This window comes from Rhinolophus ferrumequinum, chromosome 7 (assembly GCF_004115265.2).
Source record: "Rhinolophus ferrumequinum isolate MPI-CBG mRhiFer1 chromosome 7, mRhiFer1_v1.p, whole genome shotgun sequence".
Taxonomy (NCBI): domain Eukaryota; kingdom Metazoa; phylum Chordata; class Mammalia; order Chiroptera; family Rhinolophidae; genus Rhinolophus; species Rhinolophus ferrumequinum.
In genome coordinates, this window is record NC_046290.1 from 62,950,404 (window position 1) to 62,976,464 (window position 26,061).

At 36.3% G+C, this 26,061-nt stretch overlaps 1 protein-coding gene across 1 annotated transcript in view; it reads right to left on the bottom strand.

The window, feature by feature from the left end:
• MCTP1 (multiple C2 and transmembrane domain containing 1) overlaps positions 1 to 26,061 on the bottom strand; it is a 492,067-nt gene that overhangs the window by 180,925 nt on the left and 285,081 nt on the right. Inside the window, 4 exon segments of the mRNA XM_033110903.1 lie at positions 3,871 to 4,057; positions 16,847 to 16,977; positions 19,882 to 20,052; positions 24,711 to 24,788. Coding sequence (XP_032966794.1) covers positions 3,871 to 4,057; positions 16,847 to 16,977; positions 19,882 to 20,052; positions 24,711 to 24,788 — 567 coding nt within the window.

Consider the following 26,061-nt stretch of genomic DNA (forward strand, 5'->3'; position numbering starts at 1 on the left):
AGAGTAAAATGCACCCACTGAACTTGAGATACATTTGCTTATTTACAAATTGTAGCATTTTTCTCATAAGATCAGCATTTCTACTCAGTAAATCAAAGGTATTTCTTTATCATAATCTTTAAAACACTTTAAGACCAAGGAGTATAACTTGCTTTTGCATAATAAAGTTATCTATTAAAAATGTTACTAAAGAACATCCCCATCCTGTATTAAGCATGTGAGAATACTGAGGAACAAAAACTTACTGCGATATTAACTTTATGAGTCCTGTATGACTAGTCATTGTTTACACTGAAGCTATGACCTTGGTATATTGAGAGGAGAAGATTCAGATATATGTGTAATCTCATAACCTAACTTAAAAAAAAAAGTGTTTAGCACAAGGATTAGCTCTTAATCTTTTATCGTTGTTTTAAACACTTGTTTATCACCAAAAAATCTTTTTAAATTACCCAGATGATAGGGTTCAGTAAAAAAATGTACTTCTCTCTCCATTTAAATTAAAGGTTTATCAGTGGGAACTTCAGACAGCAGTATTAGAATTCAGAGGTTTGTAGGCATGTTGTCTTCCTAATGTAGTAATGATCGGTTTGGGAAGCTTCTTATCTCAGAGCTTACTGAGTGTGATAAACAAGGTAAGTCTGCTATCCTAATGATGGAGAAGAGTTTTTGGGAAAAGGTTCCTGTCCTTTAATTTTTCAGGAGCAATTTAAACCAAGTTTCATTGTGACTAAAACAAATATCATCAGTCCTCATGTCTGAGAATTGTTTCATACTGCTAACCTCACTGCACAGACCTATAGCTTCTGGGTGCTTCAGCTCCCATGTTCTGCTTCCCATTTAGAGGGGTAATTAGTGTTTGAAGGTTTCATTTTCTCAAATCAGCTGACACTCTGTAATTTATAGCGAACTTCAACTGTTTAGGCTAATGACACATCAATTATGATAAGAATTCCAAAAAAAGCAAAAACTTAAATATAGCAATTAAAAATATATTTAAGGAATTCTTCATCAAAAGGTATTCCTGCCTTGTTATTTATGGTTATTTTAGAAGGCTTCAAAACCTGGATGGCTTCTGAAGCCAAAAATTTCCATAGCAGAGGGATCTATGATTTGCTGTGAATCCTTTCAGCCCTCAATAGATGGGAAAAGATTGAAATGCTCTGGAGAGGAGTCCTCTTTATTTTTTTAATGAAAGGCTGTATAATATATTTTCTCTATGGCTGCAGCAGCTGTCAGGGAGAGCATCTCAGTTCAGCTCTATTACGGGAGAGGCAATACCCCATCCTATGGCATCGAGATGCTCTGAGGGGCCAGAGCTGATTGACAGCTTGTCACCGTGACGTCTTATTCCATCTCTGTTATGGAGAAAATTAATGTCACACCACCAGCCTTATGACTCGCTGTCATCTTAGAACCGCTCACCTTTTATCAATGCTCTAAATAACATTTCAAGCCCATCGTCTCACGGTGGACAATCCGGTCAAGGGACATTAAATCAGATGACTGTGAAATGTCATAATAAAAATGGAATGCTAACAACTTCTTCTCTAAACTAGCTCCTCTGGTTTTTAAACTGTGACAAGGGGGAGCAAGGGTTCAGCATACCCGTTCTGAAAAGGTCATACAATCGCTCTTGGTCTACTACCCATTACTAACCGCCCCCTATTGACCTTCCCTGCTTTCCTCCCCCCAAAAGAAGAAAAAGAAAGAAAAATGGAATTAGCCATCTTTTCAGAATGTGGTGATCAAATAATGGCTCACACAGTAATGTCTGTTTAATTTGTGGGGCTTCAATGCTTCGCAATGAACAGCTGAACAACAGCAATGCAGAGCCTTTTCAGGCCTCTCTCACACGGGGGTGGAGCAATTCATTTACTTCCCTCACCACAACCAAATTCTTAAGCTTAACCTACGCTTTAAAAAATACACATGTTCTCACAGGAAAACATATACATAATTTTCCAAATAACCTCTATATGTGTCTCCAAAACATGTGAGATTTCGGACATGATAGAGCAGTCACTCATTTCATAATCTATATAATAAAAAGGAAACACACTGAAGCCCCAATATATAAGTCTTTGTCCTTGGATTGCTATGAGTAGTTATAACACAGGTGCTATATTGCATACAGTAGCTTCTTAGACAGCACATCTGTAGAGGGAGATACAGCCTATGCTTGAAATACTGAACTAATAAAAGTATATTAAGTATGGTTCACATTTTAATATATTGAGCAGAATATAACCTGAGAATTAGCTGGAAGATCCACATAATATTTTACATTTTATTGAAATAATAACTAGTATTTGGAAGAAGGTATGGAAAACAAATATTCAAACTCTGGATGGAAATGGCCGATTTAAGGAATCCCACCCAGCAAAAAGAAAAAAAAAGAATCAATAATAGTTGGATGATTTCTAATTATCTAGTCTGCAGTATCATTCTAATGTTTGGGATAGTATCAAATATTAATCCATGAAATACAGTATTATAATACCTGGAATAATTTTTATATTACTATACTAATTAATTTTTAAAAATTGTTCTAATTCATGAGGCTTTCTTCTGATAACAAGAAACTACGTTTCGGTAGGTACCTAAATGTGAAACAATTTTCATAATTGCAATTATATATTAGGATATGCGACACAACACCATAGGCTCTTAGGTAGTTTAAAAACATATACTCTTTAGCCTTGCTAAGCCACCTCTATTAAACTGTTTATGATAACACCATTGGTGGATGAGTTGTACAAGCATTAGCAGACAGCTGATTCAGTGGAGATAGCCAGAATAAATTTGCTGAAGCGCACATCCTGCTAATCTGTTTGAAGAATATTGTAGAGCATTAGTACCAGCACTTCATGTTATCTGCACAGCCTGATAAGGTACATCTTTATTAAATTCAGTTATTGAAAGGATGTCAGTCAGCAAAGAGGAATATTTTAAAATCTAAAAAAAAAAAAAAAAAAAAAAAAATTAAGCAGTTCTTTGTTAGTCAGAGCTGGGTTTCATAGCTGAGTGTCTAGAGGAGCCTTCTAAACACCTGGCAGCATCGTACAATACAAGCTTTGTAATTTTAAGTGGAAAAGCTTTTTTCTCAGCTTCATGGGTACTGAGGCATTCACCTCTTCGAGCCGCCATTGAGAGAGAATGGTGGAGTAAGAGCTCCCCTCTCTGTTCATTCAGGAAAACTACATGGTGGGAAATGGATAGTGTGAGGATGCTGGGTTGTGGATATTTGGGTTTGTTAAAAATTGAGAAGGTACTTATTTTAGTTATTCCCTATTCCACCTTATCATTCTACATTTGATCAAAAGGTAAGGAGGTTTCCTGTTAATTATATTTCATGTTCAATTTTTGAAACATTAAAGGATTAAAGTGAGGCTTCTCTAAACAGTAGAAAATAAAAATTATTTCTGTGAATACCCTCTAGTTGCCAAGCTACTAATTAATGTAAGTGTCATTAATTACATTTCAAACTTGGAAATACAAAGAAATATGAATTGCTATTACAAAAAGTCAATGAATTAATTTTAAGGAAATGTTGTGTAAACTTGACTTTCCTCTATGGCAAGTTTTTCTGCATGATAATTTTGCTGCATGATAAAAACACTGAGGAGAATCTCAGAATCTAGAACTTGCTTTGAAAGAGGCTCTAGAGAAGACCGGGTGTCTAGACATCAGTGGGGAATGCTAGTGTGTCTGCACAGTTATGTGCGACACCTGCATTTGCCCAGGTTTCTGCTTCTGCTGATTGATCTGTCAGACAGCTTTTCAGATGTACTTCTATCACTCCAGGTAAATTATTTACAACCTCATCTAGTCACACATGACCCTGAGAGGGAAGGGTTACATACGTACATATCTCTTTAATATTTCCTCCCGTTCTTTCTGGTCCTCCAGGGAGTTGACGGAGAGGTCAGAGATACTGACTGTGGCCGAAGCTGTCAGGGTGACCAGAAGCACCAGGTGTCCCTCGCCCTCTTGCAGCTGCAATTCCAACTTGTGTGTCTGTTCCCTACTCAGGGCAGATAGGTCGACCTGGCACCTAAAAACAAATGTTTTGAATTAACGAGTGGCTTTTTTTTTTGCCACATCAAACAGTGAAAGTGCAGGCTGCTCAGAACTATGTAAAAAGTAAATCAATAGAAATACTATTTGGACCACTGGAAGAATACATCTTTCATGTCAGCTTTCTTCACAAAATTCAGACCCTGATTATGTTAGTGTCTAATTGCTTATTTCCTGTATGATACAAAAAAACATACTTATCTGATTCAATTACTACCCATTGTAACCAGATTCATAAATCAACAGGGACTTCCAATCTCTGGATGGCCTACATCAGCGGGGCTCTGCTTACAGAAGAACTACCATGAGCTACCAAGAGTCTGAATTGTTGTGTCACTTTTAAACCAATGGGTGTTTTCCCCTTCTTCTTAAATGTTATTAAGCAGTGAATAGAATAGGCACTCTGATGAGGCCATAAGTTTTACATTTTTAAAACCAGGCCAGTTTATTTATAGAACACTCATAAATTCAAATAAAAAACCAAACAAATCCTCTGAAAACATTATAGCTTGAGTGTTATGTACCAGAATTGTCCTGAGAGGTTTCATAATGTGGCAGCCCATGCTCGACTTGCAGCTCTCTCAGAGCTACTATCTATACCTCGCAAACTCCTTTCACGAAAATGTCACTCGACTTGGAGGAAAAAGATACTATGGTAACCACACGGCCAGTAAACTGAAAGTAAGGGGGCAGATATGAATAAAAGGTATTTAAAACAGGAGATAGCCAATTACAAAAATGAATGTGGTAACATATCATAAACAGGGACAGATTTTATTTAATCTATCCGGGACAGATTAAATTTTTGTTCCTTTCTGTTTATTGTTTATTGTTTTGCTTTTTAATTAAACTCCTATGAACAGTGCCTCAAAGCTAATAACTGGGCTCAAACATCTCTTTAGCTTGAGTGATTTTAGGAACTGAACCAAAGTTTGACATTTACCTTTTATTTTTGCCTATCAAAAATGACATGAGTGATAGCTGGGTCTAGAAACAACTGGGAGGAACACAGATGCAAAAAAAATGAAAAAGAAAAGAAACGCCCTGGTCAGTGACAGAAAATGTGTGTGTGCTAAATGCTAACTCTTGAGAGAACAGGAAATTAAAGTCTGTGCCAAGTCTGGAAAACATCTTCTTAAAGTTAGAATGTATATCAAATAACCTCATTGTTTCTGTGAACACAACACCCATTTCAAAGCATCCATTCTCATGCTTTCTCCTTACACTCTAAAGGACGCAAAAATATGCCAAATGTCTTATCTAATATTCTATTTTCAATTGGAATTACGTTCTTGTCAATAACCCTGGAACAAATTGAGGATAAAAAGAAAATGCAATGGTGAAAAACAACCAATCAAATGCATCCTCTAATAAAAAGGAAAAATATCAATATGATTTTCTATAGATCTTTCCAGCATCTGGCACAGTGCCGAGCCTATAGTTTGTTGAATGTGGATGAATCTTTGAAGACTAGCTTCGGGGTATGATGCTAGAGAATTGAATGGGGATTACAATTCAGATCGTACTTTTGGTTGGATAAAGTTGAGACCAAGAACTTTCCTCTCACTTCGATCATGCATTTCCCCGTCCCGATAGTCCTTGTCTTATCCTTTTGTATGACACTGCATCTCTCTTAAAATACTGGAACACAATGAAACCTTCTGGAAGATTTCCTCCTATGCCTATTAACATTTCACACTGGTCGTATGGATGCTGGGCTACTCCTCATTAATATTAGAGTCACTACATTTAAGGCTTTAAAGTAGGGAAAGGTGCTCTAAAGATGAACCGGTCCGGGCACTGTCAACTTTCAGATCAAATCTGGTCCATGGATTTGTTGATTTTCCTTATAGTGTTAAAAGAAAATTCTTTTTGAATTTAAAAAATTTTAAAGACACAGTAAATGTCCTCCGACTTAGTTACTGTCCCCAATACTGTCTATTATGTCAAGCTAGCCTATTTCATTTCATTCTGTACCTGGTTCCAACAAGCATAAGGATTTGTGATCCTCCAAATCTCCTTGATTTACTAATGAGAAAACTGAGGGCCAGAGAAGTTACATGAGTTAATAGCGACACGCAATTCATTATTAGCAGAGTCAGGACCTGAACTTGGGACTCTGGCATTCAAGATCTAGGGGTTTCCTTTACCAGTCTGTCATTAAGTAATCGTGCATCACAGGAGGTAGTGTGTGCTGGTTCTTAAACTGGGTAATACCTGGATTTGGTTTCAACAGAAAAGTTATCTCAGTTTTAAGTGTAGAATTATGTGATTTTTATTTTTATGCTTTAAATACACACACACACACCACACACACACACACACACATAAACTAGGGAAGAAGGCTTTAACTAATTGCTCTTAAAAGATGGTAAACTAAGAAAAATCTAGAAATTGAATTTTAAAAGCTCTGAAACTAATGAAATTTTAATTAACATTATAAATTTATAGGGAGGATTATGCTACAAATAAATTTTTGATATTGAGTGTACTCATACATATAATCTTATCCTATATTTAATGTTTCCGAATTTTGACTTTAAAATTTCTAACGTAAAAAATGCTTATTTATATAAATATTTTGGACAGGAGAGTATTAATGAATTTAAGGTTCTTAATTGTGTTCCTGGAAAATAAGACCCAGCTAGATAATCAGCTCTAATGTGTCTTTTGGAGGAACAATTAATATAAAACCCAGCATTATATTATATTATATTATATTATATTATATTATATTATACCCGGTCTTATAGTAAAATAAGACCGAGTATTATATTAATTAAATTATATAAAGTTTTATATATATATGTGTGTGTGTGTGTGTATATATAAATATATATACGCACATATATATATATATATATATATGTATAAAGTTATTCAGATTTGTTCATCTAAAAACTCTGCTCAGGAGTAACCCTGAGATTCCATTTTAAATGAAATGTCACCTGAAAACTAAGTAAAATTTTCTTGTTAACTTGAGGATGAAGTTAGCATTACACTATCACTGATATCTGCATTAAATGAGTATCAAATCATTATTGGAATTTGGTAGAGAAAAAGCCTTTGCTACCCTTTTGTTGCTGTTAAATACATACAAAGGTGGAACTCCTGCAACCCAGTCTGTTACAAAGTAGATTCAGTACTATTTGCTATGGGTCAGTGTTATGGTTTGAATGTCTGTGTGCCTCCAAAATTCCTATATTGAAACCTAATGGCCAACGTGATGGTATTAACAGGTAGGGCCCTTAGGAGGTGGTTAGGTCATGAGGGTGGAGCCGTCATGAATAGGATTTAGTGCCCTTAGAAGAGAGGCCCCAGAGAGCTCCCTCACCCCCTCTGCCATGTGAGGACGCAGAGAAAAGACCGAAGTCTATGCACCAGGAAATCAGATACTGGATCTGCTGGCATCTTGATCTTGGACTTCTCAGCCTCCAGAACTGTGAGAAATAAATTTCTGTTGTTTTTAAGCCACGCAATCTATGGCATTTTGTTATAGCAGACTGACAGTCAGATTCACCTGTATTTAGCTTGCCTGTACTATTACATCATGAGACAGGAAGAACCCATTAGAGTTTGGATACAGAAGTACTAAGTGGTCATCTAGATGGTTCAGAATAGACATAAATTAATGGCTTTATATTGTTATCAAAATGAAAATGCAAAATTATAAAAGTATTGAAGCAAATTCATGAACTCCAAAAATACATACACAAATACATACACAGGGAACAGAGTCCAGGATTAGGAGTCAGACCCCTCCATCTGTCACTAATTAGTTGTATGACCTTTTCCAAGACAACTTGGCCTCTTGAATTCCAGTTTTCTCATCTGCAATCTGAGGTAAGTGAACTAGAATGACTCCAAATTCTCAAAAAACCCAAATTCCACAATTTGTTATAACTCTATCCATGTTCACACTTATTTACATCTTCCTTTCTTTGCAATTCCACAAAACAAAGGACTACGAGAACAAATTTACTTTATAGACAATGAAATATTATTCCTCACCGCCACCACTCCACCACCAAAACTCTGAATGTTTTTGCTAGAAGGCAGATAATCTAACTTCAAATTGTCTTCCAAGGAATACTAGAGAAGTGCCTTAAAGATCACCATCGGGAAGGGGTGTGTGAAAAAAATGGGGTGTGGACTCTCCTCTTTGGTTCAAAGAACAGCTCCTCTTACATCTGCTTTTTGTTGGTATTCCATGTGCATGGTTTGAAAACTTACCACATCTTATACAGCCCTTTAGATTCTCCGGGAACCATGGCCTCCTGGGTCCTCTGCTGCCAGCTATGCCTCAGCTTTGACTTTGGCTGTACCTTTCCATGGGGCCACTCTTTGACCCACCACCATGATCAATCAACTGTGCTTTTGTCCTTGTGGGTCTTCTACTGAGAACTGGCCGAACTATCACGTGCCCAAATGGGTTGGTTACTTCCCTTGGCTGCCACTGTGAATGTAGGCCTAACTGCCACATGCCCCAAATGTCTGGCTTCTCAGGTCACTTCTGTACTTGGATGAAAAGCCACACTGTGGGGTGTGGGATCTAGCTCCCTAATCAACTGCCAAAGAAGCCAGATGAAATAATGCAGAAGTTGTCTCCCTGTGGGGTGAACTTTGATGGATGCAATAGGAGATGGGGAGATAACTCCCCACACCTTTCTCCCTCTTAGGAACTGTCCCAAAGCATGATTCTCCATGTTGCCTGTCCACATGTGGCCAAGGAGGTGCACTTGCTGAGCAATCAGCTGTGTCTCTGAAACACAGGAAACAGTGGCCAGCCAGACTAGTAACATGTCACCTTACCTTGCTTCCTAGTCTTCTCTGCCTCATATTCTTTCTTTCTCATTCTCAGTGCCTGGGATTGGACCTCCCAATAAAACATCAGCACTTAATCAGTGCCTCAAGCTCTGTTTCCTAGGGAACATGGGCTAAGGTAAAAACCATTGATACAATTCAGTCCCCTTAGTTACAGATGTCCACAACATGAACTTGACTGTGTCCTTCCTCTGACTTCCCACCACCTATGAAATACCCTTAGCAAGGCAACTGTGCCCTCCACAACCCACCATCAGCTTGTGTGTCACTTGCTGACTCACAGTTACTACTTAAGTCATTCCAGACAGCTTGTAATTCTTTTTGCATCCGTGTTAGGGCTCAATTGTTTCTTTGTGTTTGGACAAGGCAACCCCTCTGCCTGAGATGATGAATCTACCTATCTTTGTTTGGCAAATTTTTACTAATTGTCATTGAAATAACTAGCAGTTGTCTTTCTCTGTCAATATTCCGAGATGCCTCAAGGACAGGTACCTAGCACAGCACCTGGAATATAATTAGTGCTCTGTAGGTATTCAAGTATTATGGACAAGGAGGTCATGGGTCAGAGAGGGCAAAATTTGCCCATGGTGACAGTGGCAGAGCAAAACTAGTGTATAATGTATTCATTCTACCACTTCTATACTCTCTAGAAAGCGGTGTGATTTTTTTTCCAACACTCATTTCTCTCATTCATTCATTCATTCATTCATCAACTATTTATTAAATAAGTACCTTATGAGTCAGGTCTCTTAGATTTTGGGATTCAGCCCTTTCTAAGGCTTCTAGTTTCTCACATTCTTATTTTCAAATCTACCACAGAGCCAGTGTGTTGTAGTTTTATTATTACATATACCTTACTAGTTTGATATTGGAAATTTAAAAAAATTACTACCTGTACTGAATCGAACTCATTAATCAATCAACCAATCAACAGAAGAATCAAAACAAACTCAAAAGTAAGATTCCAGAGCTACTGTAATTTGTAATCACAAATGGGGAAGTTGAGGCTCAAAGAGATTAGTGATGCTAAAACATCAAATTACGTTTCCGGACTTCCATATCAAAGGTTGAAGTTCTTTGCACTTTTAAAAAACTGTATGACTTAGCCACATGAAAGGAATATGTCACATTTATTTGGTGACATTTCCCTCTAAGAGTTCGAGAAGAGAAATGTCAGTGTTTCTATCATTATTTTCTGCTTTTCCATCTGCCATGCCTGAACCAGTGATCAACGATGTTCCTACCAGATGAACCAGTCTTGTGATTAGCATCTTGGGTATATATATGTGAGTCCACTGCAGTGCAGGAAGTAAATGTTAGGACAATTTGGATTTTTTAAAAAAATTTTTTTTGTTGGGGAATATTTGGGAACAGTGTGCCTCTCCAGGGCCCATCAGCTCCAAGTCGTGTCCTTCAATCTAGTTGTGGAGGGTGCAGCTCACTGGCCTATGTGGGAATTGAACCAGCAACCCTGTTGTTCAGAGCTCACGCTCTAACCGACTGAGCCATCCGGCCACCCCTGGATTTTTTTTAAATTTAAAAATAGGACAAGAATCAAGTTTTATAAATCTTTTATCTATTCATTAACACAGGTGGCCATATAGCAGATATGTCACATATGGCCTTCAAGTATTTTGAGGGGAGTATTTGCTGCATAACCTGAAGGGTTGTCAGCGGCCCCCTTACCTGCTGACTTGCTTTTACTGAATTGCAGCTCCTATTTGCCCTGTTAAGTGGATTTACAGATTATATAATCTAGTTTTAACTGAACTAATCCTCGCAAAATGGACAATTGGCTTTAAAAGATCCTAGTAAAGAAACTGTGGATTGAAGATAATGCTAATTGAACAAGCACAAGGGAACAGAATGATAAACAAGAATATGCGTAACAGATACACCTACTCCTGGGGGAGTCGGTGTCATTCTGGTTTACACACCAATGGGGCTACATTCAGATCTAGCAAGAATTTAGCCAAAGTAATTCAAAATTATCAAGGAAAATATTTTCAATAGAAATTTACATCCACTCTCTTTAACAATGAACTTCTAAGTGTATGCTGTGCCTTGAAGTAACTAGCTAATGATATCAGACGTCATCATGAAGAGCAAGACATTTAAAAATGAAGCTTTCAGAACAGAAACACGGGCCTTTACAGAATTTCTTTGGTGGGGGTAATTTTTAAAACCATACTTTACATAATTTTGACCACATTTAACAATAAAACTGTAAAGCTTTTTGAGATTTCTTAATATATGGGAACTACTTTACATAGTAAAACTAATAATACGTATGGTAAAATCTTACATCATAAATCAATATAGTACCTAATTCCTTGGAATCTTTGGATTGTAAAGAATTCAATATGTAACCATTAAAGTGTTTCCAAGTTTCACAATTACTCAGAAGTTTTTACTCCATTACCATCTTCTCTGACACTACAAAATGCAAATGTTGTTATGACCTTTCTGTTTTCAGAATTTCTCACTGTTCAATTGTCCTTGGGGGGATTGCTTTATCAGAGCATATTTTTGTAAGCTTGTGAAATTTCCCATTCATTGACTCAAAGATAAACTATTTAATATACACACTGATGCATGGTAACTGTCTTTGGAAACTGCCCATTGTATAAGAAATATTGCAAAAAGTATAAACTTTCTGAGAAAATCTTCAGACGGAAAAATAGTAACCATGAAAGCAAATGAATTAAAATCTTAATATACTTGGTTTAGGTTGGGTTTTTGAAAAACTAAGAGAAGAATCAGTGACACACTACATTCTTACTTAAATATTGTCTATCTCCTGAATTAAACATTTTATTCAATCCTTAGTAAGAAAAATGGTGAAATATAATGATTTCATAAAAAAAACTCTACTGTATAATTTTCTGACGTGCTGTCTTTGTGCTGTCAAATTAATAATGCAGCAGGATTGCCCTTGCCCTCATTTATGGAGGAAGTAAAAGAATCATTGTAATATTGCCGTAACAAATAAGCAACACTGCAAATCAGAATCTATAGAATGCCAAGGGCTCAAAGGCATTGACCTTCAACCTTCAGAAAACATTCATTCAGTTAATATCCAACACCAAAAGCCATTTTCCTTATCTGCCATAATATACCTGAACACACCTATGTGTGCACCTACACATCCCATAGTCTCTTTCAGTATAAGTACAGAGGTATAGGTTTATTTTCATTATTGTAGAATTTGAAAGCATTTGCTCTTCACCCGCAACTCTCCCATTTGGAATACGTTCCTCTTATCATATATCATTAATAAAAAATTTGTTGAAATAGAGCTCTCTACTCAAGCTTACATCTGTAGCACTTTGTTCTCATGGGTAGCAGCGGCCCTGATAACAATGAAACAAAGTCAGTAGCAATTCAACAACCTAAAATATATGTACTCCAAATCAATGCCATTTTACAGGTAAACAAGCATTTTGCACACTAATAAACAACGCTATAAATCTTGCTATATTGGATTGCGAAGAACTCCAACTGAATAAAATTGCTTGACATAGGATTTACTTATTCTGCACATTCATAAAAACAACTTGCTCTCTGACAGCACTCATTCTTGGCAATTTACCACAGCTGTCAGCAGCCAATTTGTTCAGATTACTGCTCTGCATAAAACTGTAACAATCATGAGGATTTATTAGCTGATTATCATAAAGGTGGCAGTCCGTCTGCCTGCCAAAACACAGGTGATCAGAAAGTTAAATAATTACACGCAGATTAACATTACTTCACCTTCACTTGAAATTTGCAGTTCAGCAACAGGTAAAATTTGTTGTTGAAACATGCAGTATGGTGCAACCACCTAAGTTGGTTTACCGACTACTCAGCATTTTATTGAGTACTTAATGGCTTTAGAACATACTGAATATAAGACCAAGGTGAAAGGAGCACGGACTTTAGAGTCAGAAGTCCTGGATTTGAGTCTGGCTGAGCAACCTCTAAAGCTCCTTCTGCCTCACTTTTTGCCTAATTTGAGCTAACGAATGCAATGGTGCCCTTTAAGCTGTAAAGCATTATTATCATTTCTTTCCATTTGTGATAAATTTATTTTTGTGTAAAATTTAACAACTAGATGGTATTAACTTCTGAGATATCATAATGATGAAAAAATTGTGATATTAGTATCTTGATAAATACATAGGCTATTTTTTCCAAATACAACACTTCAGTATTTTTTTACGTATAAATATTACTCAGACACATTTACTCTATAACTCATTAATTCTCCCCTTTTTAATTACATGCAAATATCTTTCCTCAATTACTCTGAAACTTTGTACCTTCCACTAAGGCATGTTGATCTAATTGCCTTTGCATCAATGCCTGGTGTCAAATTCTGTATTTATTTGGAGAAGAAAGAACCATAATGTCCAGTATTAAATCAAGCTTCAGGTATTTAAATTAAAGAGCAGCAAATATTTATTGAGCACCTATTATATACCAAATACTTTTGAGGATGCCACTGTGAACAAAACACTCAAATAGTCTCATGGAACAAAACTCTCATGGAGCTTACATTGTGGCGATGGAAAATAAATATTAATAACATAAGTGAAATGCACAGTATGTCAAATGGTGATTATTTCAACGGAGCAGGATAGGGGAAAAGGAATGTCAAGGAAATGAAATTTCAATTTTAAATAGGGTTCATATGGATGCCTCCTTCAAGTGACATTTGTGCACAGACCTAAAGAAGGTAAAGAAGCAAGTCAGGTAGACACCTGAAGAAAGAGTGTTACAGACTGAGAGATGTGTCCTAAGGCGAGAGGGTGTCTGGTGTGCTTGGAAAAGAGCAAAGGGGCTGGAAGAGTGTGGAGAGAGGGAGGGACAGAATAGCAGAAGTTCAGGGCAGAGGAGTGACAGACATAAGGCCAGATCATGAAGAGCATTATAAACCACTGTAAGGATTTTGGTTTTACTCAGATTAATATGGGAAACAATTGGAAAGCTTGCAGCAGAGGAGTAAAGTCATTTTACGGAGGCTATTGCTATTGTCCATATGAAAATTGATGGTGGCTGCAGCCAGATTCATAATGATGAAGATGATGAGAGGAGTGGCTTCTGAATATATTCTGAAGGAAAAGTTAGCAGGTTGCTGATGGATTTGATGACAGTGAGAGAAAGAATGGAATCAAAAATGACTCCAAGATTTTTGATGTTAGCAACAAACAAGAGAGAATCCTGAAGGAAGAACAGATTTGGGGGTTTGAGGTGAAAAGTCTGGTTTTGGACATGCTAAACTGGAGACTCCTATGAGATACTGAAGTGGAGATATCAAGTAGGCAGTTGGATATGGGAACCTGGAGTTCAGAGAAGACTTATGAAGTAGAGCTGTAGTTTGTCATTGTCAATCTTAGATGGTATGGAAAGCACAAGAAAGGTGTACATGGGAGCAAGTATAGACAGAGAAGATGCAGAAAGAGTAAGTTCCGAGGCTCTCCAGAACGAAAACAGGAGGGAAGGGAGGAAAACTATGCAAACGAGACGAAGAAAGAGTATGCAGCGAGGTCAGAGGAAAACAGTCTGGTGTCTTGGAAGCCAAGTAGAAAATATGCTTTAAGGTAAGGAAGTGATCAGCCAAGTGCAATGCTGCTGCTGGGTCAGGTAAGATGAAGGTTGAAAACTGGCCTTAGGATTTAACAACTTGGTGGCCATAGGAGACCTTGACAAGAGCAGTTTTGGTGAATTATAGGGGGCAAAAGCCTAACTGTTTGGGTTCAAGTGAGAATGGGAGTGGGGTAATGTTCACTGGTAAAATCATTTTCACCATATTGACACTCCAGATTTGCTAGTGGCTCTTTCATTTATAGCCAATCTTGTCTTCATTATGAAAACTAAGCCCTGTCGTTGAGTAGATATTTACAAAACACATTTGCAAAAATCATTATATATGACCAAAACTGGAAAATAAAGTGGACAATAACAAAACTATAACACAATAAACTAGTCTGTGTAGATAATCTAATTTATACAAGTGTTCTCAAATTTGGGACTTAATTTAGATAGTGTCCTTTAAAAAAGTTAGTGGGTAATGAAGGTACAGTAAACAATAAGAATAGAGGATACACTTCCAACTAGATTACTAGTTTATTATAAAAGGATATAACTCGGGAATGGCGAGATGGAAGAGTTGCACGTGGGAAGGGTCGTGGAGCTGCCGCGCTCTCCCAGGGTGCCCCATTCTCCCAGCACCTACACATGTTCACCAACCCAGAAGCTCCACAAATGGATTTCTTCTCTTTTTTCCCCAAATATCGTTAAGACTATAATAGCCCCCCCCCCCGCCCCATCATCTAGAGCAGGGGTGTCCACACTGCGGCCCGCGGGCCAACTGCGGCCCATGATCCATTGTTAATTGGCCCGCAGCAAATTCCAAAAATATATTTAGTTTACTTAAATAAACCAGGTGAGGCAATACGTACTTCACCTCGAGTGAGTGGCCCGGCCTTTTGTGTATTTTACCACATATGGCCCTTGGTGAAAAACGTTGAAAATAGTTTGGACACCCCTGATCTAGAGCAATCGCTATGATCTTCAGATCAGCCATTTGTCACTGTTCTCTCAAATTTTGACAAAATACGGATAAGCCCGTAGAAACAAGGTGAAGTGAGATAAACAGGTCCACCTCTGCCAACGATTTCTGTAACATAATTAGACATGTCCTTGAAGAATTCATATTATCAAGCGAGGAAAAGGGAAATGTCAGTACCAAATAGGCTAAGGAATTGCCATAATTTCCAGTTTGGAAATTCTTTTCAAAAAAAGAAAAAATACATAAAAAGGATATCCATCATTATGGGGGAAAAAAAGAAAAAGGTGTAAGAAGGACTTCATGTAATATGGACCCCAAAGTACAGGAAACCAGTACATTTTACCAATTACTTCATTATTCTACTGATATAAGAAACCTTGAATATACAGTAATGAGATTGAGGTGCACATGACAGTCATTCTGATTATTTTGGTCACCAAATATAGCTAATGTTGCTATAAATTATGAAAATGAATTAATTATTCAAAGAAGAGCTAGACAGCACCTACTTGATAGAGTTCATAACATATTGAGGGAGACAGAAGCATAGATGTATAAGTATAATGACATATATTCAGTGTGTTAACAGATGTGTACTTTTACTTAAACTTGTGGTATATCCAAAGAGAACAAGAGAAACTTGAAAAAAAACGCTGAATAATTTTCTGAACCAACAAATTCTTCTGCCCAGTATACTTTATCTCAGTATTGTCAAGTTTCAGTGTGTTTTGATCCAAAGACACATATATAACTACCAAAAAATTTAAAAGATAGGCTTTAAAGTAAGAAAACAATTCATATAATCAAGCAGTCATTCAAAATAACTTTGTCTTTGTCATGTAAGCCTCAGAATAGCTCTTTCTTCACAGCACTGTCAGATTAACATGGATCTGCCTCGCTAATGCTTCCTACACTAAAACCTGGGGACTCCACTGATTTATGAACTGCTATGAGATTATAAAGATTCTTTACCTTGTAGGGAGTTGTAGGAAACAATGCATTTTACAGTCACAATATACTTTATGGAAAGTAATGATCTCAGATCACTTACGGACTATGAACATGCTATTTGTTCCTTTAAGTATTTTACATCAAGTGAGATTGCTCATTCTCAACTCTGATAACTGTTACACACAGTATTTCTGACATCTGGGGAAAATTTCTGGATATCAAATTTGGACACCCTGTCTATCAACTGGTCAAAACTGCCACCTACTGGTCAGTCTTCAAATTTGTTTTTCAGTTCATCCAAGTACTGCTTTACCATGGTAAGATCCCTTCCTTCAAAACAGTAAGGATTATGTACAATAACCACACTTAAAGCAAATATTCTTTAACAAAATTCCCCCTCTCTGGGGAGAAACAAAAATATCAAATTGCACGAACCTGCCAATAAAATCATCCCTTTTCCCAGCGTCTTTGTCCCATGCTGTGATATCAATGATTCCACCTCTTTCTTCATAGAGATGAAAATCAAATTGTTCCCTCCACTGAGGATTCAAAGTTTTGGGCATAATCTGGAAAACCAAAAAGTCATTATTGTCTCATAAATATCAGTCTTTTAAAAAATTTAACTTGAGACATTAAATCAACTTTAGCTACTGTCTAGAACATGTTAAGTGTGAGATTTGAACAAAAGCTTCCAGAAATGATGGAAACGAGTCATTAGCTCTCTGGTATTTTTACTGCATATTGTATGAAAGAACTCTAAAGAATATGTCCTGAAAACCAGTCACTCCCTCATCATCTTGAATAACATGCAAGACATGAATTATATACGAAAAGCAAATCATCTATAAGTGAAATAGCTCACTCAGATACTAGCATTTATTTTACATAACCAGTTAATAAATCGTAGTCTATCATATCATAATAAAAAAAGATGAGGATTCCCAGAGTTTCTTTTTTTTAACTTATTCCCTCACACATGGGAATTCTGAGCTGAATACATGAAAATTAAATTTTAAAAAATCAAAGAAAAACAGCAGACAATAAAGTTCTGTGGGAACAGGGGGAAAAAAACTAGTGAGTTTGGGGTGGTCAGGTAGACTTTTACCTGAAAATTATAGTGCTGATGTATCATCCCCATTTTATATATGGAGAAACTGAGACCTAGAGTTTAAGTGACCCATCCAAAATCAATATGTTTTAGTATCTAGACTCTAACCTCAAGTCTTTGATTAGAGCTTCAGATCTCTTTCTACAAAATAATATCTCAAAAATGTTTCTGAATTAGTATGAGTGTGTGTGTGTGTGTGTGTGTGTGTGTGTGTGTGTAATCTCAACATTGCATATAGACACCTTATCTGAAGGCAATTTTGTAACTTTAAGTATTCAGGTAAGACACCTGGTGGTATCAATAAATAAAGTGATCCATATTGATGTGCTTTAAAATTCTGTTCACCATTGGGTTAAACGACATTCAAATTTGTTTCCCCATTCTTTCTTTTTTAGCAGGAGGGCATGCTGTGGCCTTTTCTCTGTTTAATGTATGGCAGACAGATCTTCAGATGTAAAGACTTTGAAAGCAATGAAGTATGTTATGTGCACAGGTAATGCAAATGAATCACAATTTTTAAAGTTCATAATCTGAAATTAATCAGCAATAGATCATGGAAAGAAAGAGCAAAGAGAGACACGTGTCCATAGCTGGGTTTCATATTTCATACCTAAAGAGCAGAACTATAAAAATAAGTCATGTTTTAAGCCTATCAGAACATGGAAATGATGTTAATTGATAAAGGACAAGACAGAAGTGGTCATAGGTACCTATTTTTGGAATAGTAGTTGCTTTAAAATCTGTTATTAAACCCATGCAGAAAAAGAGATGGCATTGGACGGATGCTATGATAATTCTCATAATTGGGCTGAGATGAGCTCCTTCGGTATTTTGGGGAGTGGTCTGTCTTACTTATTTGGTTATAAGGAGCCTAATTTTTCAATTTTTTTTTTTTAGGATTGTCCTCCTGATATAATTTCCTTCAGGTCAGAAATCAGCACTCAGTAAGGTAACCAATCGGCCTGCTAACAAATCACCTTTGTGATATTTCTAACTACTTTAGTTAGATACTGATGAAAACCTCCTGGGCCAGAAGGAGAGTAGGCAGGCTGTTTAACAAAATTTCATGAAAATAATGATGTCAAGGCTAAGATGTTCCTATCAAAGTAAAATGTGATTTCTAATACATGGGTATGATCAGTTGTCCCAAGCTGCCTATGAATACCAGCTGTAGAAGCTGACCATTAAAGAGGTTGAATTTGGATACAACACAAATAAGACATGTGTCCCAAATACAACTATGACTACAACGACCTTTGCTAATTATTATTATTTCTATCAATAATATGATAATATGATTATTTAATATACTATTATTACTGATATAATTGTTATTACACAATATACTTATTAATACTACTGCTACCTTCCTCTTCCTTCTGCCAGTACCACTTATTGAGTATTTATCATGGGCAAGACAGTGTTCCAAGCCCTTTACATGCATAACATATTCATTCAATCTTCTCAATAACTTTATTAGGTAGGCATTATTTTAATTCTCATTTTTACACATGGGGAAATTGGGGCATGAAGAGGCAGTCACTTGCCCCATGGCACATTGCTAGTAGTGGGAGCAGGAATTTGGCCCTTTGTTTTCTAAATAAATTTTAAAACAACTCACAATCTGCACTGGTGCAAGTCAGTTTGAATAAAATAGTTCAGAGTAATGTACACAGATTTTTATGGCATATAAAATAATACTATTTGCACTAGTACTGATACTAGTACTAGCTGTAATAATAATACCGTGTTTACCCATTAATAAGACCTAGCTGGACAATCAGCTCTAATGAGTCTTTTGGAGCAAAATTTAATGTAAGACCTGGTCTTATTTTACTATAATACAATACTATAATACAATAATTATTGTACTATAATACAATATATTATATATAATATAATATAATATAATATAATACAATACCAGGTCTTATATAATATCGGGTCTGATATTAATTTTTGCTCTAAAAGACGCATTAGAGCTGATTGTCCAGCTAGGTCTTATTTTTGGGGAAACTGTCTAGTAGCCTGTAACACTCTTTGAGCACTTTATGGGCCAGGCATTGACTTAGGATTGTTCCAGCCTTTTTTCTTTTAAAGATAGTTCCTACTATTATTCCTGTGTTATAAATGAAGAAATTGAGACATAGAGAACTTAACTAGTTTACCGAGCATCACATAGCACATAAAGTAAGAAATGCAATACAGTTGGTCTTGTTGGCTGACATGATGTTCAAAAGAAATTCTGTTAAGCATTTAAAAAAGTATCTAGTGTCCTCTTCCAAATCATGGCTGTTAACCAACCGTTTAACCAACCACTGCCTTCCAAATAGTGACAGGAACACAACAGAGATACAGTCACCTTGCTTTTGTACTTCTGATGCCCAAGCCGGAACTTCACGTAGGGGTCACTCAACCCGTTTGAATCCATCGCCTTGAGGTCTCGCCCCTCTATCAATGTGATACTGACTATTCCACGCCAAAGATGTGATTTTCTGTGTACGTCTGAGAGACGTAAACTTTGGGTCTGAAACTTTTGGCAAAGGAAAACAGAGTTAGTTTAATGTGTTTTAAATAAAAACGCCTCATTTGGCATAATATTTCCCCCTGTTGTTATAATTAAAAAAAAAAAGGCAGTTACCAATTTTTTAAAATAAAAATAATTTATGGATTAGAATGTGTTAATGATAAATTAGTAAATATGAAATTATCACCTCATGAAAAATTTAAGGTTGTTGTGTAAAAGAGGTGAGTGCTGAAAATAAAGTCTAATTTTTCAACTCAAATTTACAAGATGTAGATACCTTAAGAATATCAGAGAACATTTGCATATTTGTCAAATATGCCTGCGTCAAAATTAGTATAAAATATTATAAATACCAACGCCCTCATCCACACTGTGATATTTAATTTTTAATTACTTATGGATTTTTGAGAATTTTTTTCATGTAACAAATGAATTTTAGAGGTGGTTTTTAGTTGTAATATTAGTTACAAGTTCTAGTCAGATTATTCAAAAATGTCTGTATTGCCATATTAAGAGATAACTGAGTTTCAGCTCACTAAAGAACTATTTAAGGTACCACAGAACAGAAAACAAAACCAATATGGCCATCCGAAATGCCTTGCTTAATTTTCAAACTTGCATCACAAATTTTAAAAATTACATATATGATTTACATTGGCAGGTAAGTTTCTGGATTTATTTTTCATTCTAGTATTCACATATTTTCTTTAATGATTTTTATTATGCTCAATTTTAAGTCACAATATTCAAGTCAGTGAACCAAATCAGAAATTTTAAAAATTAACATGTCTACTAAAAATGACCATATAATCTCTTTGAACTAACTCACATGTAAAACAAGCTAAAGAAAGTGGCTAAAATGTTAATAACTTTGCAGTCTGGATTCAGAACCAAGCAGTACTATTAAAATTGCTATTTCATCCTGTCAAGCATGTTTTCTTCACTTATAGTCATTTCATGACAAAATTCAACATTTCTCTCAACCTCAAATTACTCCACTTCTAAATTATGGATTAGCTCTACTTTTGGCCTCGTTCCATCTATATTAATGTAATAAAGTTATAACTTATTTTGTATAACTCCCCCTCCCACTTTGAATTCCTACTTGTGTTCCATACCATAGTAATGCCATAGCCATTTTTATCTGTCATCATCAAAATTCATGTATTTCAGGATGCTTTTATTAGGAAGATGAAAACTACATTCTTCAAGTGACAATACTTTTAATATTTAAACATTTCAATGGAAATCTTTCTTCATTACATTGCATATTTCCCTGCCTTGGTGGTCAGCAAATTTTGAACAACATTGCCTTATGGATATCAATGTGGGACTTTGCATACACACCCGTCATCTCTCTGAATCCAAGAGCATTGTTCAACTGTGTTCTGAAATGTAACAGGTTTCACGGAGCACCTGTAACTTTCACAGGACTCCATGCCCCCTTCATCTAGAGCCCCTCTGCTCCCATCTGTTTTGCACATTGGGTTTCCACATTGAATTTTCTTTGAACCAAGGATTTCTTAGATTAAAATAATTGTTTAGAATTCATTGCACCAAGTGATCTTCAAGGGTGTTGTTTTTTATTTTAGCTCTAAGATTTCATACTACTTATTATATAATGCAGCAATGGATTTCAATGTCTATCTATCTATCTATCTATCTATCTATCTATCTATCTATCTATCTATCTATCTATCTACCTATCTATCTTTCTACCTAACTGACCACTTCTGTTGAGACTGCCTGTAACAGCAGACTCTAGAGAAACAGGTTCTAAACTCTGGGTCTGAAACTTTAGTTAAGGAATGTGGATGGTAAAGAAGGAAAGAAGGAAAACAATCTTTTTGGCAAGTAACAAGAAATAATTATTTTGTGAAGACTGAGGAGTTAGTAACCACCCAATCAGATAGAGGTTTAGTATTTAAGAGTGCGTATGTGTACATTATATCATGTGGTTTCCACTAAAACCCTAAGGAGTAAGAAGACAAGAACTGCTATTCCTATTTTACTGATAAGGAATCTGAGGCTCAGAGTGGCTGGGCTAATAAATGGTAGATGTGTGACCAGAGCCCAGGACTTCTGCCCTTTATTCCTGAGCTTCTCCCATTATTGGTGTTCAGGGCAGAGACTCCTCGGTTTAAAGGTCATCGTTTAAGTATAATGTTGCTAAAGGGTACTCTCCTGTTAAGAGAGCTGATTATATCTGAAATAACATTCTAGGCTAGATTTTCCTCCATGGCTACTACATGAAATCTACTTTTCTATGATATAAGCACATGTATTCATACTTGCAATATTTCAGCTTGCTGATGGATATATTTAATGACAGTTTCCGTGCACTCTAGAAGCAGAAGTCATATATAGCACTCAGTCAAATAGTAGGTGGGTACAGTCTAGGTGACATAGCATCTTCAATCAGCAAAGCTATGCCAGGTTCCTGAATGGTACCATGTCTGAAATCCTTCCTCGCTTGCTCCTCCTCCCATTTTTCGCATGAGAATAAGAACTTGACTTACAGGAAGGGAAGGATAAAGAATGCCTTCCATAGGATTCTTCATGCTTTCAGAGAAACAAGATGAAGCTAATGGAGGCTTTACCTACTGTCATTAGTTGTTACAAAATGCTTTTCTATAACCTGGAAGAACATTCTCAAAATGACTTGGGAAGCTAAGGGGGAGAAGGAAGGAGAGTATTGCTACACAAAAATAGGGCTAATAAACGAGGAAATTAAGGTGATCGGTGTAAAAGGTTTAAAATATAATATGGGTAGGGGGGGTGTGTGTCTCCAAAGACATACTAATCAGATAACTTTTTTAAAGTGATTTTTCCCTCTTTACCATTTCTTTTTGTTTAAAAGAAAGCACTCTTCTAAAAAGAAACTCCATTAATTTAGCCGTGATTTAATTAACTGCATACTCATGAAACAGATAAATATTTAGTCTAAGTGTGCAGAATAGGAACTTGAAATAAAACTATACGGTAAAGGGGTAAAAGATACACTTAGGCTACCAACAGTGGAAAAGATAAGGGCTTAACGTAAACGCCCACTTGCATCTTTCTAGTAATTTCTGATTATGTAACTTGGGCATGTTTTCTTCTCTATGGTTTCGCAGACTGTACCCCGGGGCCCCAAGTGTACTAAGAACACTATTCCGTCTGTGTGTGTTGGGGAAAGGGGTGTTATGGGGTCTGTATGTTGAGGGGCTAGGATAGAGGGAAAAAAATGTGAACAAGTATTTAACCTGTTTAAGATAATCATTTATTACTCTTAGTTATTTTTTAAATCAAGGTTTTGGGGAGCTCATTGAAGGGGTGGTGACAAGTGGAATTCCACAACTGAAAAAGAAAAAAAACAAAACACTTTGGAAACCACTTGCTGTCATGCCCACCATAGTGCCTTATGAGTCACTTGCTTCTCTATTTAAAGCTCCTTTCTTCTGTATAGCAAAGTTCTCCAAGTGTGACCCACAGCCCAATGGCATCAATGTCATTTGGGAACTTGTTAGAGATTCAAATTCTTTAGCCCCAGCCCAGACCGACGGAATCGGAAGTCCTGGGGTGGAGCGGGGCCCTCACTCGAGGTGTTTCTGATTCCTGCTCAAGTTTGAGAACCTCTGCTTTCAACGTTCTAAGGTATATGCACCCTGGTCTTCTATGTTCTAATAACTATTATTAATTTCTATAATTGTATCATTATCCACTCTCTGACATGGATACAATATATGCTAATTAAAGTCCTTCTTTAGTCCTGTTTCTAAATTTATCGATTAGGAAAGCATATTTGTCTGAGTATTTGGAGAATTTAGAGAGAAAAGCGGGACCTATTGAAATATTATGCCAAGTTTGTTTATTATCTCCTTCCTTTTGTTAATTTTTTTTTTCCTCATAGGATGTATCTAAATAATACATATTAATTCAAGGATTGATCAGTCAACCAAGAATTACTTACTGAGCACCTAAAGGACAGAGTGTTAAACAAATCCAAGATATTCCTCAATAAAATTAACATATTACAGCTGGTACTTAGTTATTTAAGGTAATGTTTCCAACTACGTCCTTGTTAAAATAGAATTCTGTTTGAGGAGGGAAAGAAAAACGGAGGGAAGAGTAAAAAAGAAAATTAACCCAGCTTCAGAGCAAAGAACCAAGTCCGCAAAACAAAGAATCTTCAAACTTTTAAAGTTCTAAGTCGTTCCCAAGTCTTAGTGGGCAATTTGTTGAAATCAGCGGGCCTGTGCCTCCTGGACGTGACATGACTCCATTCCAGTGGAGCAGAGCTGCTCGTGCATTTCCAAATGGGCCCCACGTGTGTCTCACACACACCAGTTTGAGAATCCTCTCTCAAAAGGAACATTCATCCAAGTTCAGATTTAATAAAGAAGGTCGAGATACCAGGTAACAATATAAATTTCAAAATCTGAGGCAATTAGTCAATGATGTTTATCTTTACTAAGATTATAGAATTAGTGAGCTAGCATTTTAAAGAGAATATTAGTTTATGCATATTACTCCTTGTAAAGGGATTCAAGATTTCAATTGCTTTTCATATGTATAAAATGGGTTAGGATAGGGAATGGCTTTTTAGAACAGTAAGTCACCCATGAGAGTTCACAGCTCATGCAAGCTCAGAAAAAATAAATAAACTTAATGGTTGAACTTACTTGTATATTTTGGTAACAAGCACTCTGAAGCTCTGCTCTGCAGAAGCCCAGTACAGGAAAAGCAGGCCTGCCACACGTCTGGATGGAAATGAACGATCAGAGCTGTACGGGAAAGCTTTCTGCCACTAGCAACACCTCATTTGAATCAGAGTTTAGCATTACTCTTCAAGAAACATTATTTGAAAAAAAATAAGTATTTGCTTCTTAAGTCACTGTCAGAAAATGTCTTCCAGCACAATGAAGATAAATGTCAATGCAATGATATAATTTCCAGCTACTATTCTCTTCTGTAGCATAACGCTGTGTTGGTGAAGAGAATAAAAGACTGAGATTATATGGTGATGGGTCCCACTTGAGTGGTTTCAGGTTTTTGTTAATAGGTGTAGCAGAAAAAAGAAATGCAGCAAGAGAAATCACGGAAAGAATCATATTCCCAAGTCTGCTGCTTCAAAAATGTTTGGTGATGGTTTCCAATGTCACAAAAGTGATAAGCCTCCAGAAGAATAAATGTTACATAGACAGAAAATAGCAATGATCATGTTAACTGCATCCCACAGGTGAATCCTTTGTCACGATTAAGGAGATAGCTCTAAGTAACAGAACTTTTGCCCCACGTAACACTTACCTTTGTTGCTTTTGCTTCCAAAAACCCAAAGGTCCCTTTCCTACTACAGCCCAGAGCAGCAAGGCGTGGATGAAGAAAGATACAGGTAAGCAAGAAATACTGGGAGGGAATTATCATGGTGGAGCTAAAAGATTGTATTAAATGACTTTGTCTAGAGCAGGTTGACAAGGTTCCTAAACAATAGTATGACGCAGTGAGTCATCAGTTTGAATAACATTAAAAGGGATGATTAGATTAGGCCGGTCTGGAAGACAGGTTATATTATACAGAAAGAAATAAACACGTATTGAGCAGATATTATGTGCTGGAGTTTTCATACTCCGGAGTTTTTCATGACAAGTATTTTTAAGATAAAGAAACTGAGGCACAGAGAAGTTAAATACCCTCCTCAAAGCCAAATGGCTAGAGATTGGCAAGGCTGAAATTTGAATCTGGGGTTGCCAGTACCTAATTGATGATTTTTCCCACTGTATCTCATTTTTTGGACAGAGCCTAAGAAGTTCATAATACAAAAAAAACAAAAGAAAAAGTTAATTTGTACAGGATTTTTTGAAATATTTTGACATATATTTAGATGAAATCTATTCTTGGGCATTGATTATTGAGAAAGGCGAATTAGGGGCTTAGCAGAAGTAAGTCGGCAGGTGGTGATAAATCTATTGTTCAGTAAAGCAATTGAGCATTAGCTGTATTACATAAGAAATTATAGTCTAATGTCTATTAATA